The sequence below is a fragment of the Rana temporaria genome, chromosome 9, assembly GCF_905171775.1.
Source record: "Rana temporaria chromosome 9, aRanTem1.1, whole genome shotgun sequence".
Taxonomy (NCBI): Eukaryota; Metazoa; Chordata; class Amphibia; order Anura; family Ranidae; genus Rana; species Rana temporaria.
Window position 1 is genome coordinate 6042658 of NC_053497.1, and position 16240 is coordinate 6058897.

The 16240-nt window shown below is 47.2% G+C and overlaps 1 protein-coding gene across 3 annotated transcripts in view; it reads left to right on the plus strand.

Moving 5' to 3' along the window:
- ARL13A (ADP ribosylation factor like GTPase 13A) overlaps positions 1 to 16240 on the plus strand; it is a 48749-nt gene that overhangs the window by 29597 nt on the left and 2912 nt on the right. For all 3 annotated transcript variants that reach the window (XM_040322724.1, XM_040322722.1, XM_040322723.1), the window contains exons 7-9: positions 8681 to 8795; positions 9409 to 9631; positions 15119 to 15214. In XM_040322724.1, the coding sequence (XP_040178658.1) occupies positions 8681 to 8795; positions 9409 to 9631; positions 15119 to 15214 (434 nt within the window). The remainder of the gene's footprint in view (positions 1 to 8680; positions 8796 to 9408; positions 9632 to 15118; positions 15215 to 16240) is intronic.

The following is a 16240-nucleotide window of genomic DNA, read 5'->3' on the forward strand; positions in this document are numbered from 1 at the left end:
GTCTACTACTTCCTATTTCTAATATCTAATATGTTCTCTTAACCTCTGGCTGAGCTGGTTCAAAAGGAAGTAAATGGAGTATAAATTACACATGCAAACCTGTACTGATTGTGTGACATCTTTACTAATAAGAGACCTTGTAATGTTCTATACCCACGAATTACTGATTTATTTATGTATGTAACTTTTACTCAATAAACAGTTTTTGTTTGAAAAAAAAAAAAAAATTCAAATAGGCAAAGCAGCAGTGGCGGTTCGTCCATAGAGGGCGCTAGAGCACCGCCCCCCTCTGGCGCACGCCCACCACTGAGTCTAATAACATACATTCATGCATTGCATGAATGTATGTTATTGTTGCCGCTGCCGCTGGTCTATTCAGATAGCCGGACATTGAGCGCCGACCACCTGAATAACGGCAGCTGGTTGGCTGTGCGGAAGTGCCTATCAGAGCCAGCGGCTCCGAGTACAGCCCCTCGGCTCCCGGATGTCTTATCCTCGGAAAGTACGGGGGGTGCGTCCCTTGGATAAGACTGACGGCCGTCTCAGCCAATCAGGTTCCCCCGATTCCGGTTATCGGTAACCTGATTGGCTGAAGCGTCACCAAGGCGGGAGAAGACATCGAGGGACGTGGAAGGAGTAAGGTAAGTGCATTTTACAGGGCACAGCGGCGACAATGGGCACAGAGGCATCAATGGGCACAGTGGCATCAATGGGCACAGTGGCGACAAAGGGCACAGTGGTGACAAAGGGCACAGTGGTGACAAAGGGCACAGTGGTGACAAAGGGCACAGTGGTGGCAATGGGCACAGTGGCAACAATTAAAGGGCACAGTGACATGCACAGTGGCAACAATGGGCACAGTGGCGACAATCAAAGGGCACAGTGGTTACAATTGGCACAGTGGCGACAATTGAGGGGAACAGTGGCTGCGTTTGATGGCATGGCACAGTGGTGACAATTGATGGCACAGTGGCTGTGTTTGATGGCATGGCACAGTGGCTGCATTTGATGGCATGGCACAGTAGCTGCGTTTGATGGCATGGCACAGTGGTGATAATTGATGGCACGGTGGCTGCGTTGCATGGCACAGTGGTGACAATTGATGGCACAGTGGCTGCGTTGCATGGCACAGTGGTGACAATTGATTTTTTTTCGTTTGCGCCCCCCCAACAATTTTGAGCACCAGCCGCCACTGCAAAGCAGTAACTCCTCTTAACCACTTCAGCCCCGGACCATTTTGCTGGTCAAAGACCAGGCCACGTTTTGCGATTCAGCACTGCGTCGCTTTAACTGACAATTGCGCGGTCGTGCGACGTGGCTCCCAAACAAATTTGGCGTCCTTTTTTTCCCCACAAATAGAGCTTTCTTTTGGTGGTATTTGATCACCTCTGCGGTTTTTATTTGTTTGCGCTATAAAAAAAAATAAAGCGACAATTTTGAAAAAAAAGCAATATTTTGTACTTTTTGCTATAATAAATATCCCCCAAAAATATATATAAAAAAAGTTGTATTTTTCCTCAGTTTAGGCCGATACGTATTCTTCTACATATATTTGGTAAAAAAAAACCACAATGAGCGTTTATTGATTGGTTTGCGCAAAAGATAGTGGGCTAGATTCAGCAAGAATTTACGCCGGCGTATCTATAGATACGCCGCGTAAATTCAAAGTTGCGCCGGCGTAGCTTCTTTCTGTATTCAGAAAGCAAGATACGCCGACATTAGCCTAAGATCCGACTGGCGTAAGTCTCTTACACCGTCGTATCTTAGGGTGCATATTTACGCTGGCCGCTAGGTGGCGCTTCCGTTGTTTTCGGCATAGAATATGCAAATGACCTAGATACGCCGATTCACAAATGTACATACACCCGGCGCTATTTTGTTACGTCGTTTACGTTAGGCTTTTTCGGCGTAAGGTTGCTCCTGCTATTATGAGGCGTACGCAATGTTAAGTATGGACGTCGTTCCCACGTTGAATTTTGAATTTTTTACGTCGTTTGCGTAAGTCCTTCGCGAATAGGGCTGGACGTAATTTACGTTCACGTCGAAAGCAATGACGATTTGTGGCGGAATTTCGAGCATGCGCACTGGGATTCTTTCACGAACGGCGCATACGCCGTTCGTAAAAAACGTAAAATACGCGGGGTCACCATTAATTTAAATAAAACACGCCCACATCATCCCCATTTGAATTAGGCGGGCTTACGCCGGCCCACATACGTTACGCCGCCGTAACTTAGGGCGCAAGTTCTTTATGAATACGGAACTTGTGCCCTAATTTACGGCGGCGTAATGTATCGGAGATACGTTATGCCCGCACTAAATTACGCAGGGCTACCTGAATCTAGCCCATAGCGTCTACAAAATAGGGGATAGTTTAATGGCCTTTTTATTAATAATTTATTTTTACTAGTAATGGTGGCGATCAGCGATTTTTATTGTAACTGCGACATTATGGCGGACACATCGGACGCTTTTGACACCATTTTGGGACCATTGTCGTTTTTACAGCGATCAGTGCTATAAAAATGCACTGCTTACTGTAAAAAATGAAACTGGCAGTGAAGGGGTTAACCTGTAGGGGGCGCTGAAGGGGTTAAGTGTGACCTATTGAGTGATTCTTACTGTCAGGGGGCGTGGCTTGCCATGTGATGTCACTGATCGCTGTTCCTGATGACAGGGAACAGACGATCAGTGACCTGTCACTAGGCAGAAGGAAGAGATGTGTTTAACCACAACATTTCCTCGTTCTCCAGCTCTGTGACCCAATCGTGGGACACCGTGCTGCCGCTCGCACGACCACACGGCGGCAATTTAAAGGGGATGTACCTTATGCCCTTTTGCCTGTCCGTTCCATTTTGCCTACGTAAAAGTGCGTTTGCTGGTCGGCAAGTGGTTAAAGCGGTGTTCTGTCCGAAATTATACCTTTTAAATAAAAATACCCCTATAATACACAAGCCTAATGTATTCTAGTTAAGTTATAGCTAGATTCAGAAAGGGCGTCCTAACTTTGCGGCGGCGTAGCGTATGGCATTTACACTACGCCGCCGTAAGTTAGCGAGGCAAGTACCTGATTCACAAAGTACTTGCCTGCTAAGTTACGGCGGCGTAGCGTAAATGCGGCGGGCGTACGCGCGCCTAATTCAAAATAGGCTGAGGGGGCGTGTCTTATGCTAATTTGGGTTGACCTGACGTGATTGACGTTTTTTTCGGAACGGCACATGCGCCGTCCGCCTACATGTCCCAGTGTGCATTGCGGCTAAGTACGCCGCACGGTCCTATTGATTTCGACGTGGACGTAAATGACGTAAATCCCTATTCACGGACGATTTACGCAAACCACGTAAAATTTTCGAATTTCGACGCGGCAACGGCGGCCATACTTAACATTACTATTCCAGCTATTTGATGGAATAACTATAGGCCTGATAATGCGTTACGTAAACGGCGTATCTGTACTGCGGCGGCCGGGCGTACGTTCGTGAATAGGCGTAAGTAGTGATTTACATATCCTACGCCGACCGCAATGGAAGCGCCACCTAGCGGTCAGCCTAAAAATTACACTTTAGGATACGAGGGTGTAAGACTCTTACGCCGCTCGGATCTGAGCCTAATTTAAGCGTATCTGGTTACCAGAATACGCTTAAATTAGCGCGGGCGCACATTCTGACTTAGGCTGGCGTATCTACTGATACGCCAGCCTAAATCTCTCTGAATCTGGCTATTAGTCTGTAAACTAGTCCGTTTTGTTAGTTTATAGCAGTAGTTTGTTATTTTATAAACTTGCAGCAGGCCGTGGCCATCTTAAGTGTGGGCATCTGAAGCCAGACTGTATTTCTTCCTGGATCTCATCCTTGGAGATCTCGCACATGCTCAGTGCAGCACAAGCAGTGTAATAGGTATCAGGTAGGGTTTCCATAGCAACAGCAGTGCAAGAGGAAGTTGCCGCCCCTTTCCCAGCAGGCATTGCAAACAGGAAATGATGCGATGGGCCACAGCCAGGGAGAAGGAAGTGAAAAATGAATACAGCAGATATACAGTAGGTGCTGAGAAAAAAAAATTAAATAAAATATCCAATTTGTTTACAGTTTAGTGAGGGATGCTGAAGAGTTGTAAAAGAGGGTGGAACTCCACTTTAAGTAAAATTACGATACAATAGAAAACTTCTGGCATGACAAAAAGCATGACCATTTTATGGAAGGTAGAGATAGAGGGCCAGATTCACAGAAAAAGTACGCCGGAGTATCTGCTGATACTCCGGCGTACTTTCAAATTTGCCGCGTCGTATCTTGATTTGGAATCCTCAAACCAAGATACGACGGCTTCTGGCTTCGATCCGACAGGCGTACGGCTTCGTACGCCTTCAAATCGTAGGTGCAATACTTCGGCGCCCGCTGGGTGGAGTTCTCGTCGTTTTCCGCGTCGGGTATGCTAATTAGCTGTTTACGGCGATCCACGAAGATACGCACGTTCGTCGCATTCTCTTACGTCGTCGCTAGTCAGCTTTTCCCGGCGTAAATTTACGACTGCTATTTAGGTGGTGTAAAATTAGACCAGCCATGTTAAAGTATGGCCGTCGTTCCCACGTCAAATTTAAATTTTTTTTTTTTTGCGTAAGACGTCCGGGAATAGGAAAGGACGTAACGCATGTCGCCGTTCAAAAAATTACGTCGGTGCGACGTCATTTCGTGCAAAGCACGGCGGGAAATTTCAAAACGGAGCATGCGCAGTACGTTCGGCGCGGGAACACGCCTAATTTAAATGATACACGCCCCATTTGAATTAGGCGGGCTTGCGCCGGACGGATTTACGATACGCCGCTGCAAGTTTACAGGAAAGTGCTTTGTGAATCAAGCACTTGCCCATTAAACTTGCGGCGGTGTAACGTAAATGAGATACATTACGCCGCCGCGCAACTACGTGAATCTGGCCCAGAAGACCTATTCCTGATGGCCAGCACAACGTCCAAGGAGGAACAATCTCCTTGGGGGGATTTGGACAAAAATTGGGCAGCATAACTCTGAAATGAAGGACGATCCTACCTAATGAAAGAAACTAGGATGGGCTCATAGAGCCACCTTGTCCTTGTCGAAAAAGAACGGCCAAAATGACGGCAAACAGAATGGCCATCTGCAAAAAAAGTCATGAAAGGTGCCTTACTTAAGGGTTCAAGTGGAGGACCCTAAAGGATGGATAGACCCTGAATGTCAATCCATGGAGATATAGCAGGCTTGACAGGTGGGGCAATATGAGCAGCAACCTGTACACGGGTCAAGTGGTACCCAAGTGGGGGGCCCTCAAGAAAAAATAGAACCTGAATATGGGCCCATACAGACATAGCAAGCTTGACAGGTGGGGCCATGTGAGTTGAAACCTGTACATAGGTCAAGTGGTGGGGCAATGTGAGTAGCAACCTGTACATAGGTCAAGTGGTCTTCAAGTGGAGGACCCTCAAGGAGGAACAGAGCCTGAATATAAGCCCATAGAGAATAGCAAGCTTGACAAGTGGGGCAATCTGAGCAGCAACCTGTACACAGGTCCTCAGTTGGAGGACCCTCAAGAAGGAATAGAATCTGAATGTGGGCCCATAAAGACATAGCAAGCTTGACAGGTGGGACAATGTGAGTACCAACCTGTACACAGGTCTAATGCTTAAATGGAGGACCCTAAAGGATGGATAGACATTGAATGTCAATCCATGGAGATATAGCAGGCTTGACAGGTGGGGCAATCTAAGCAGCAACCTGTACACGGGTCAAGTGGTCCTCAAGTGGAGGACCCTGAAGGGGGAAAAGAACCTGAATATGGGCCCATATAGAGATAGCAATCTTGACAGGTGGGGCAATGTGAGTAGCAACCTGTACACAGGTCAAGTGGTCCTCAAGTGGAGGAACCTGAAGGATGGATAGAATCTGAATATGGGCCCATAAAGACAGAGTAAGCTTGACAAGTGGCTTAATGTGAGTAGCAACCTGTGCACAGGTCAAATGGTCTTCAAATGGAGGACCCTCAAGGAGGAACAGAGCATGAATATGAGCCCATAGAGACATAGCAAGCTTGACAGGTGGGGCAATGTGAGCAGCAACCTGTACACAGGTCAAGTGGTCCCCAAGTGGAGGAGCCTCAAAGAGGAACAGAGGCTGAATGTGAGCCCATAAAGTCATACCGTGTTTCCCCGAAAATAAGACCTACCCCAAAAATAAGCCCTAGTGCGGTATGTGATGTGGGCTGTGTGTGCTGGATGCATTCGGTATAGCGCCGCTCGGCACTCAGCTGGCCTCCCGCTGCTCTCCTCCTCTTCAGCCAGCTGTCAGCGGGGGATTTTGACCCCCCCTCAGTGCTCGGAGCGGGAACAAGAGCTCCGGCGGGCCATGGAAGCGCATAGCGGCGCTCAGCTGATGTCCCGCTGCTCTTCTCTTTTCAGCCAGCTGTCAGTGGGGGATTTTGGCCCCCCTCAGTGCTCAGAGGGGGAACAAGAGCTCCGGCGGGCCATGGAAGTGCATAGCGACGCTCAGCTGATGTCCCACTGCTCTTCTCTCTTCTGCCAGCTCTCTTCTGCAGGGGATATCGGACCACCTTCATTTGCAGTGCTCTGGCGGGACACAGGTGCGGCGCTATGTGAAGGTGTTTGTCACACATGGATTGCAGAAAGGTACAGTTTTTATTATCTGATACTGTAATCCAGAGCATTCTTGAGTTTTGCAGGCCCTTTTACTCGGTTCCACTGGCCACTGGTGATTCCTGACAGGCAGGGAGGGAGATTGGGGGAGAAATCAGCACATGACAAGCCCTACCCTGAAAATAAGCCCTACTGGGTCTTTGGTTGCCAAAATTAATATAAGACCCGGTGCATTGCCATGAAATGAGATTTGCCATCGGATGAGATGGTCCGCCTCCATCACATCCTATTGGCTCACTCCTGTCACGTGACATATTTAAACGTCAAGTATCGACGTGAACATCAGTCTCAGCTAGGCTATCATAGGGAGAGGATCTCCTCTCCCTGTGATAGCTGAAGCTGCACGGAGCTGGTGCACGGAGCTATTTGCGTAGTGCTGCGCCTGCGCACTACTACTTTACCTGCACCCGATGCTCTACTTTCTGTTCCCCGAGCCTTAACGGGGGACGGGGAGTAGAGCTGCGGGCGCGGGGTGTAGTTAGCGCTGGCGGGAGGCACACTGACAGCGCTATCGGGCATTGGGATCCCGATATCGCTGTAGATCCCGAAGTGACATTGTAATGAAGGAGAACATTTATTAGCCTGACATTGTAATAAAGGAGAACATTTATTAGCCTAGTAAATGTATGAGCTTCTGTGGCCCGATTCCGCTCTCGGAATCGGGCCACAGAGGCCATGTGAGCTCCGTGCAGCTTCAGCTATCACAGGGAGAGGAGATCCTCTCCCTATGATAGCCTAGCTGAGACTGATGTTTGCGTCGATACTTGACGTTTAAATATGTCACATGACAGGAGTGAGCCAATAGGATGTGATGGAGGCAGACCATCTCATCCGATGGCAAATCTCATTTTGTGGCAATGCACCGGGCTTATTTTCGGGGAAACACGGTAGCAAGCTTGACAGGTGGGGCAATCTGAGCATCAAACTGTACACAGGTCAAGTGGTGCTCAGTTGGACCCCCAAGAAGGAATAGAACCTAATTGTGGGCCCATAAAGACATAGCGAGCTTGACAGGTAGGACAATGTGAGTACCAACCTGTACACAGGTCAAGTGGTCCTCAAGTGGAGGATCCTGAAGGATGGATAGAGCCAGATTATGGGCCCATGAAGACATAACAAGCTTGACAGGTGGAGCAAGGACATTGAAGTAGGATTGCAAGAGCCAAGATCTAACCCTTGGTAGTACTCAATGCTGTGTTTTCTGGGGGGAGGGGGGGATTAACCTACCTTTTGTCCAGGGAAGATATGCACTCTTTCACTTACACCAACCGATCCACCATCAATAGAGCACTGGGGTTGGCCTTCAGGTACAAGGTCCTGACACAGAACACTTGCCCACCCCCTGCATACGGGCACACCCACGTACAGGTGAAAACTGGTTCTCCAGTTTTTTGTCCACGTTTAAAGAACACAAAGTTGCCTTGTTAAACCGAGATACAGGTGGGTCCACTGGTGATGGTCCTGTCCTCTTCTACTCCAATTCCTCATTGAATGGAAAGCTAAGCCAGGCTTGCTCAGTGTGTGAAGGGGTTGTGAGCCTTTGAGGTTTCCTGGTCTTCGACCTTCTAGAAGTTGGGAGTCTATCCAAGAGCGGTGGCTTCACAAATTGTCTGGTCCCCAACTCTCTAGACGTAGGGCATCTACTCAGAATTGCCTCGTATTCTTTCACATGATCACTTCTTCCTTACTCTTGATCATTTTCTTGTTCTCCCCCAACAAGTGTCACCGGCACCCTTTGGAAAGAACCAGGACATCCATTGCCGGTGTCGATCTTCGTAGTATGAACCTGGAAATGCTCAGCTCTGAGTGCTTCAGGGTTCAGTGCTTTAGAACACTGACCAGCATTGGTGGGGAAAAAGCAGATTGGGCACAATTTCTGCTCGCTGAGCTTTAAAGTGCTAGGATGGCATTAGGGGTATAAGAGACCCTTGATATCATCCTAAAGAGAACCTGTCACCTGCACTGTACTATTATATATGACAACAGATACGTTTTGTTTTGCAGTGATCGGCCAAAATGGAAGGTGACGGATGAGGAAATCACGAACCTTGTAGAGTACAAACCTTTCCCGTGTGGCAAAAAAAGAGCCCTGAAGCCCATCCAGAATATACTGACACAGGTAATATATAGCTAAAAAAATTCTATTATTTGTCACCATTATGTGAAGAGAAAATATCTTCTAGTAGTTTAGATCAGCGGCCGCCAAACTGCAGACTGCAGGTCATTTGAGGCCCACTGTTTGCCTATTCCTGGCCCTTGGGACACTAATATCCATAATGTTTCAAGGCACTATTCCTCCCACTGATACCAATGATGGGGCACTATTCCTCCCACTGATACCAATGATGGGACACTATTCCTCCCACTGATACCAATGATGGGACACTATTTCTCCCACTGATACCAATGATGGGACACTATTCCTTCCACTGATACCAATGATGGGACACTATTCCTCCCACTGATACCAATGATGGGACACTATTCCTCCCACTGATACCAATGATGGGACACTATTCCTCCCACTGATACCAATGATGGGACACTATTCCTCCCACTGATACCAATAATGGGATACTATTCCTCCTACTGACACCAATGATGGGACACTATTCCTCCCACTGACACCAATGATGGGACACTATTCTTCCTTTAAATTCACAGGGTTTTGAAAAAAAAAACTTGTTGAGATACAGTACATTTGTTCTTTGTATTTCCTCTTCTCTTTATAGACGGGTTACAGTCTGCAGAGAACACAGAAGAGGAAAAGAAAGAAGGTGAAGGTGCTGGAAGGAAGCGTTTCTCAAATTTCAAATGCCAATGAAAATAAAACTCATCAACATCATAGAGCCGAACCGCAAGTATCTCCCACCAGGGAATCTCGTCACCACCATACAGACTCCAGAATGGTCGTCTCACCAGAGACCCTGGAGAATAATCAATCAGCTCATGGAGGTAAAAATACTTCACATTAAATAAAAATTAGACTATAATAATAAAAAAGGAGCATTCTTCTCACTGATCACCAATGTAAGGGACATTCTTCCCACTGATCACCAATGTAAGGAACATTCTTCCCACTGATCACCAATGTAAGGAACATTCTTCTCACTGATCACCAATGTAAGGGACATTCTTCTCACTGATCACCAATGTAAGGGACATTCTTCTCACTGATCACCAATGTAAGGGACATTCTTCTCACTGATCACCAATGTAAGGGACATTCTTCTCACTGATCACCAATGTAAGGAGCATTCTTCTCACTGATCACCAATGTAAGGAACATTCTTCTCACTGATCACCAATGTAAGAGGCATTCTTCCCAATTTTGTTTATTAAAAGTCTTGCAAACAAAAAGCATAAAATTACTATAAGATATACATAAATATACACATATTTACATAAATGAAAATAAATATAGCAAATCTGCTCTCAAACAAAAGACTTTACAGCAAAGCAAAAATCATGTAATCACTGGGAAAATAAATCTTAATACAACTCACACCACTACACCAGACAAACCTGCAAGGTCAAGAAACAAACCCGCACCCAATATGCATGCAGCCCTTCTAAGAAACGTCCAACACCATACATCCACCTATTTCTACCTCAATTACCCGCCGGCACGTTACCATATCGGTTTCAAAAAGTACCGCAACTCCGCTGCAGGGCTCAGCCGCAAGAGACCAAAAGGAGGGACCGCCTCTCCACTCCCTTTTTGCCAGGTGGACATCGGCCAAAGTATGGAGCCAGGTCTCTTGCAAAAATAAAATCTCAGCATCAAACTCACTGAGCAAAAATAAGGCCATATCACGAGCTCTTGCAGATTTAATGCTGGCGACATTAATGGTCGCCACCTTTATCGGAGGGGGAACTGCCATCAGGATGATTGGGGTAGTCGTTTCTTGACCTTCACCACACTCTCATCACCAGAAACCGCTCTCTTCAAACAACGTGACTCCCCCTCATCCATAGATGAAAAAGAAGAAGACAAAGACATCTTTTCACCTGACAACACATTAAAGGTGTTACCAAGGGGAACCCCTCTTGGATCCGACTCTGAGGAAGAGACGACCGGGTTTCTAGTCTTTCTCTTCTTTTTTTTCCTCCTCCTGATCTTCTCCCACCCCTCCTCATCCGAATCCCCATCAACGGAATGTGAAACATGGGGTATGGACACCCTTCCATCAGCCCCACCCCCATCCAGCACCCCCACATTCCCCTGACCACGCTTGCGCTGCTGAGGGGCAGGGACTGGAGGCTGAGTGGGAAGATCCGCTAAACCTGCCCCCCCAGCAGCCTCCGCCAGTCTGGAGGATCTACGAATAGATGGATTAGGGACAGATTTAGGGACCACATCTCTATGGGGAACAGAAACAGATGTCACAGACACAGAAGGGACAGACTCAGGGACCACATCACTAGGGGGGACAGAAACAGGTGTCACAGACACAGAAGGGACAGACTCAGGGACCACATCACTAGGGGGAACAGAAACAGATGTCACAGACACAGAAGGGACAGACTCAGGGACCACATCACTAGGGGGAACAGAAACAGATGTCACAGACACAGAAGGGACAGACTCGGGGACCACATCACTAGGGGGAACAGAAACAGATGTCACAGACACAGGAGGGACAACAACAGTTTCAGTGGCCTCATCCTCCTTATCCAGCCTCTGCAGCTCAGCCTCCAACCCTGGCAGGTTATGTAATGCCTCCGGGCATTGACTGTAGGGGTGACCAAGTTTTTGGCACAAATTGCACCGAATGTCAGTACAGTCTTTAGCCAAATGGCCAAGCTCCTGGCACAAAGAACATTTCTTGCGGGTGCAGGTGGAGGCAAAATGGCCCTTGTCACCACATTTATTGCACACCTTAGGCTGACCCTGGTAAAAAATGGTCAGCCTGTCCCTCCCCAGAAAGGCTGAACAGGGCAGATGTTGAACAACATTTCCCTGCACCCCCAATTTTAATGACACCGTCCAGGCCCCTGTCCATATCCCATGCTGATCAAGGACCTTCCGCAGTGGAGCGAGGACCTCACCATATCGGCGTAACCATACTACCAAATCAGCCTCTGGGATGGATTTGTTACGCACCAGGATCGTCACTGATTTTATTAGAGGCTGCCTGGAAACCACCTTTGGCATCCAACCATTCCACTGCGGAAGGTCCCTGCGCCCCCTAAAACGTTCCCAAAACAAATCCAGACCCTCAGGTTTTACAAAAGGACAAATCAAATTCCCAACTCCCAACGGGACAAATCAAAGCAAAAATGTCTGCGACTTTGAACCCCATTTCCAGGATCAACTCGGCCACCCTCCCCCTTACTGGTGGGGTCCCCTCCCCTTCCCACTTCAACTGGACCACATTTCTCCACTTATACCCACCAACCATCCCCCCACTAAAACCCCCCAAATTGTGACCACCAACATTTGCACCATTCCCCCCACCCTCCTTGGTGCGATTCCCCAAAACTGACGCGTAACTCCCAGCAGATAAAACATTGGTTTGTTTTGAACCATCTGACACATTTGCAACAGATATCGATTGCACAGATTTGGTCTGAACAATCGGTGAGTCTTTCCTCTGCTGAGCAGGGGGAGGAATGTCATTTTTATTTTTCCCAGCAGTATTAACCCCTTCACCACCCACCACATCCCTTGTTTTATCATTACTGTCATTCTTAGAACTTGCTGGAATATTCACAGTTCCTGCAGTCTTCCCAGCAGTGTCAGTTCCCACTGCTGTGCTTGTAGAAGCTTCAGCTGGTCGGTTCTCTTCTGTCAGGACAGGGTTGTCATCAGGGGATAGTGCAGGCTGGTCTGACAATGCAACAGGTGAAACCTCCATTGCTTCTTCCACTGCACATGGTGCAATATGCTGATCCCCTCCCCCACCACAGGGAGGCTCAGGTGAGGCAATCTCATTGCTGGTAACAGGCATACCTTGTACAGAGGAACTACAGGTCCCAGCAGAAACTCCAGGCAGCGCTTTGCACAAGGCCTTCACTTTCTGCTCCTTAGTCAGGACACCGTCCACCACAGCAGGTTGGGCAGACATGTTGGAAGACAGTGAGGTGTGCTGACATTTCTCCACCTGTACTGGCTTGGCTTCAGGGACTTCTGTATTAGCAGGCTTGTTTGCTCTCAGGGGTGACTCCATCTCCTGGATACATTTCAGGGTGCCATGCTCACTCTCAACCCCCTGGCTGGTTGCCGTCGGCGATTTCAAGCCCTGACATGGAGGGAGAGGTGCAGAGGCAGATGGACCCGGGTCATCCATTATCTGAGGCTGGTCCCTGGAACTTGCTGTCTGGCTGGCAAATCTCCTCTCATTATCAAACTTTTCTCCACTTTTATCTTTCAGCTTTTCCAATAATAAAGATTGTTCCTTTACCTTTTCCTCCAATTCCTGCAACTCAGGCTTCATGGCCAAACGATTTTTACTCCAGGCCTGGAAATACTTGATTTTGAAGGATTTATGTTCAGCCTTCAAAATTTTAAGTTTTTCTTCAGCTCTTCCAATCGCCCTAAAACGATCAATGCTCTTCTGACTGAAGACATTCGCATCCACAGCAGGGCCTGGACCTACAGACAGATCCTCCACCTCCTCCTCACTAGGCCCCGTATCATCAGGGGGATCCATCCCGGGGCCTCCCCCAGGATCAGGCATTATTCCTGGGCCAAGCTTGCAGGCAAGGCCCAGGCTTGAAAAAGGTTGGATCTCTCAGAGAGCTCCTTGGGTGTGTCCTCCTCCTTCTTCCCACTGATCACCAATGTAAAGAACATTCTTCCCACTGATCACCAATGTAAGGGACATTCTTCTCACTGATCACCAATGTAAGGAACATTCTTCTCACTGATCACCAATGTAAGGAACATTCTTCCCACTGATCACCAATGTAAGGAACATTCTTCTCACTGATCACCAATGTAAGGAACATTCTTCCCACTGATCACCAATGTAAGAGACATTCTTCCCACTGATCACCAATGTAAGGGACATTCTTCCCACTGATCACCAATGTAAGGGACATTCTTCTCACTGATCACCAATGTAAGGGACATTCTTCCCACTGATCACCAATGTAAGGAACATTCTTCTCACTGATCACCAATGTAAGGGAAATTCTTCTCACTGATCACCAATGTAAGGAACATTCTTCTCACTGATCACCAATGTAAGGGAAATTCTTCTCACTGATCACCAATGTAAGGAACATTCTTCCCATTGATCACCAATGTAAGGAACATTCTTCCCACTGATCACCAATGTAAGGGACATTCTTCCCACTGATCACCAATGTAAGGGACATTCTTCTCACTGATCACCAATGTAAGGAACATTCTTCTCACTAATCACCAATGTAAGGGACATTCTTCTCACTGATCACCAATGTAAGGGACATTCTTCTCACTGATCACCAATGTAAGGAACATTCTTCTCACTGATCACCAATGTAAGGGACATTCTTCCCACTGATCACCAATGTAAGGAACATTCTTCCCACTGATCACCAATGTAAGGAACATTCTTCTCACTGATCACCAATGTAAGGAACATTCTTCTCACTGATCACCAATGTAAGGAACATTCTTCTCACTGATCACCAATGTAAGGGACATTCTTCTCACTGATCACCAATGTAAGGAACATTCTTCCCACTGATCACCAATGTAAGGAACATTCTTCCCACTGATCACCAATGTAAGGGACATTCTTCTCACTGATCACCAATGTAAGGAACATTCTTCTCACTGATCACCAATGTAAGGAACATTCTTCTCACTGATCACCAATGTAAGGAACATTCTTCTCACTGATCACCAATGTAAGGGACATTCTTCTCACTGATCACCAATGTAAGGAACATTCTTCCCACTGATCACCAATGTAAGGGACATTCTTCTCACTGATTACCAATGTAAGGAACATTCTTCTCACTGATCACCAATGTAAGGGACATTCTTCTCACTGATCACCAATGTAAGGGACATTCTTCTCACTGATCACCAATGTAAGGAACATTCTTCTCACTGATCACCAATGTAAGGGACATTCTTCTCACTGATCACCAATGTAAGGGACATTCTTCCCACTGATCACCAATGTAAGGAACATTCTTCTCACTGATCACCAATGTAAGGGACATTCTTCCCACTGATCACCAATGTAAGGGACATTCTTCTCACTGATCACCAATGTAAGGGACATTCTTTCCACTGATCATTAATGTAAGGGACATTCTTCCCACTGATCACCAATGTAAGGGGCATTCTTCTCACTGATCACCAATGTAGGAGGCATTATTCACACGTCCCAAATTTTTTAGCAGGGGTTCCATGAGACCTGAGAATGATTTCGGGTTCCTCGGGGGTCCTCGGATGAGAAAGGTTGATGTAGAAGAATACCCGTTTGTTCTGTTCTCCAGGTTCCAAGAGAAGAAGGAAAAGAAAGCCAACTCCAAAGCACCCAATGAAACCTCCGGGTGGCCTTCACTCTACAGGAGATATGGGCCAAACCTTTGGTATGTTAAAGTGGAACTCCGGTGTATTTTAATAAAGATTTTAAGTCATTATAATTATTTTTTATATGAAGCAATTACAGATCATAACTATTTCTTTTTGGGCCAACTGTGCCCCCAGAACTGCTGGATTACATCACACATAGGAGGTTATATCTGTGTAATGAACCCCCAGCTCTGGATGTACTGGAGACCCAGTCCGAGCTGCCGATTGAGGGGTAAATACCCCATCAGGTCAGCGGGGGGCGTAGGAGGCCAGCTGGTTCCCCGCTGCTCTGCACTGTTCCTCTTCCATGTCATCTTGCTCCTATTGGGTTACAGAGGTGACATTGGGCCTCGGGTTGGTTCACCGCATCCCTCAACAGTACCTTGTGCTTTTGGACGCTCGGTGGGCCGGATTCAGAAAGAGATACGATGGCGTATGTCCTGATACGCCGTCGTATCTCTGAGTGCGCTCGGTCGTATCTATGCGGCTGATTCATAGAATCAGGTTCCGCATAGATATCCCTAAGATCCGCCAGGTGTAAGTGTCTTACACCGTCGTATCTTAGGCTGCAATTTCTGGCTGGCCGCTAGGTGGCGCTTCCGTATGTTTTACGCAAGAAATATGCAAATTAGGATTTACGCCGATTCAGAAACGAACGACCGCCCGGAGCTTTTTTTTTACGCCGTTTGCGTTCGGCTTTTTCCGTCGTAAAGTTACCCCTGCTATATGAGGGGTATGTGCGGCGTATCCTATGTTAAGTATTGCCGTCGTTCCCGCGTCGAATTTTGAAAATTTTATGTTGTTTGCGTAAGTCGTTAGCGAATACGGCTGGACGTAATTTACGTTCACGTCGAAACCAATGACGTCCTTGCGACGTCATTTAGAGCAATGCACACTGGGATATTTTACGGACGGCGCATGCGCCGTTCAATAAAAACGTAAAAAACACGGGGTCAAGACAAATTTAAATACTACACGCCCCCAACATCCCTATTTGAATTACGCGGCCTTACGCAGCAACACATACGTTACGCCGCCGTAAA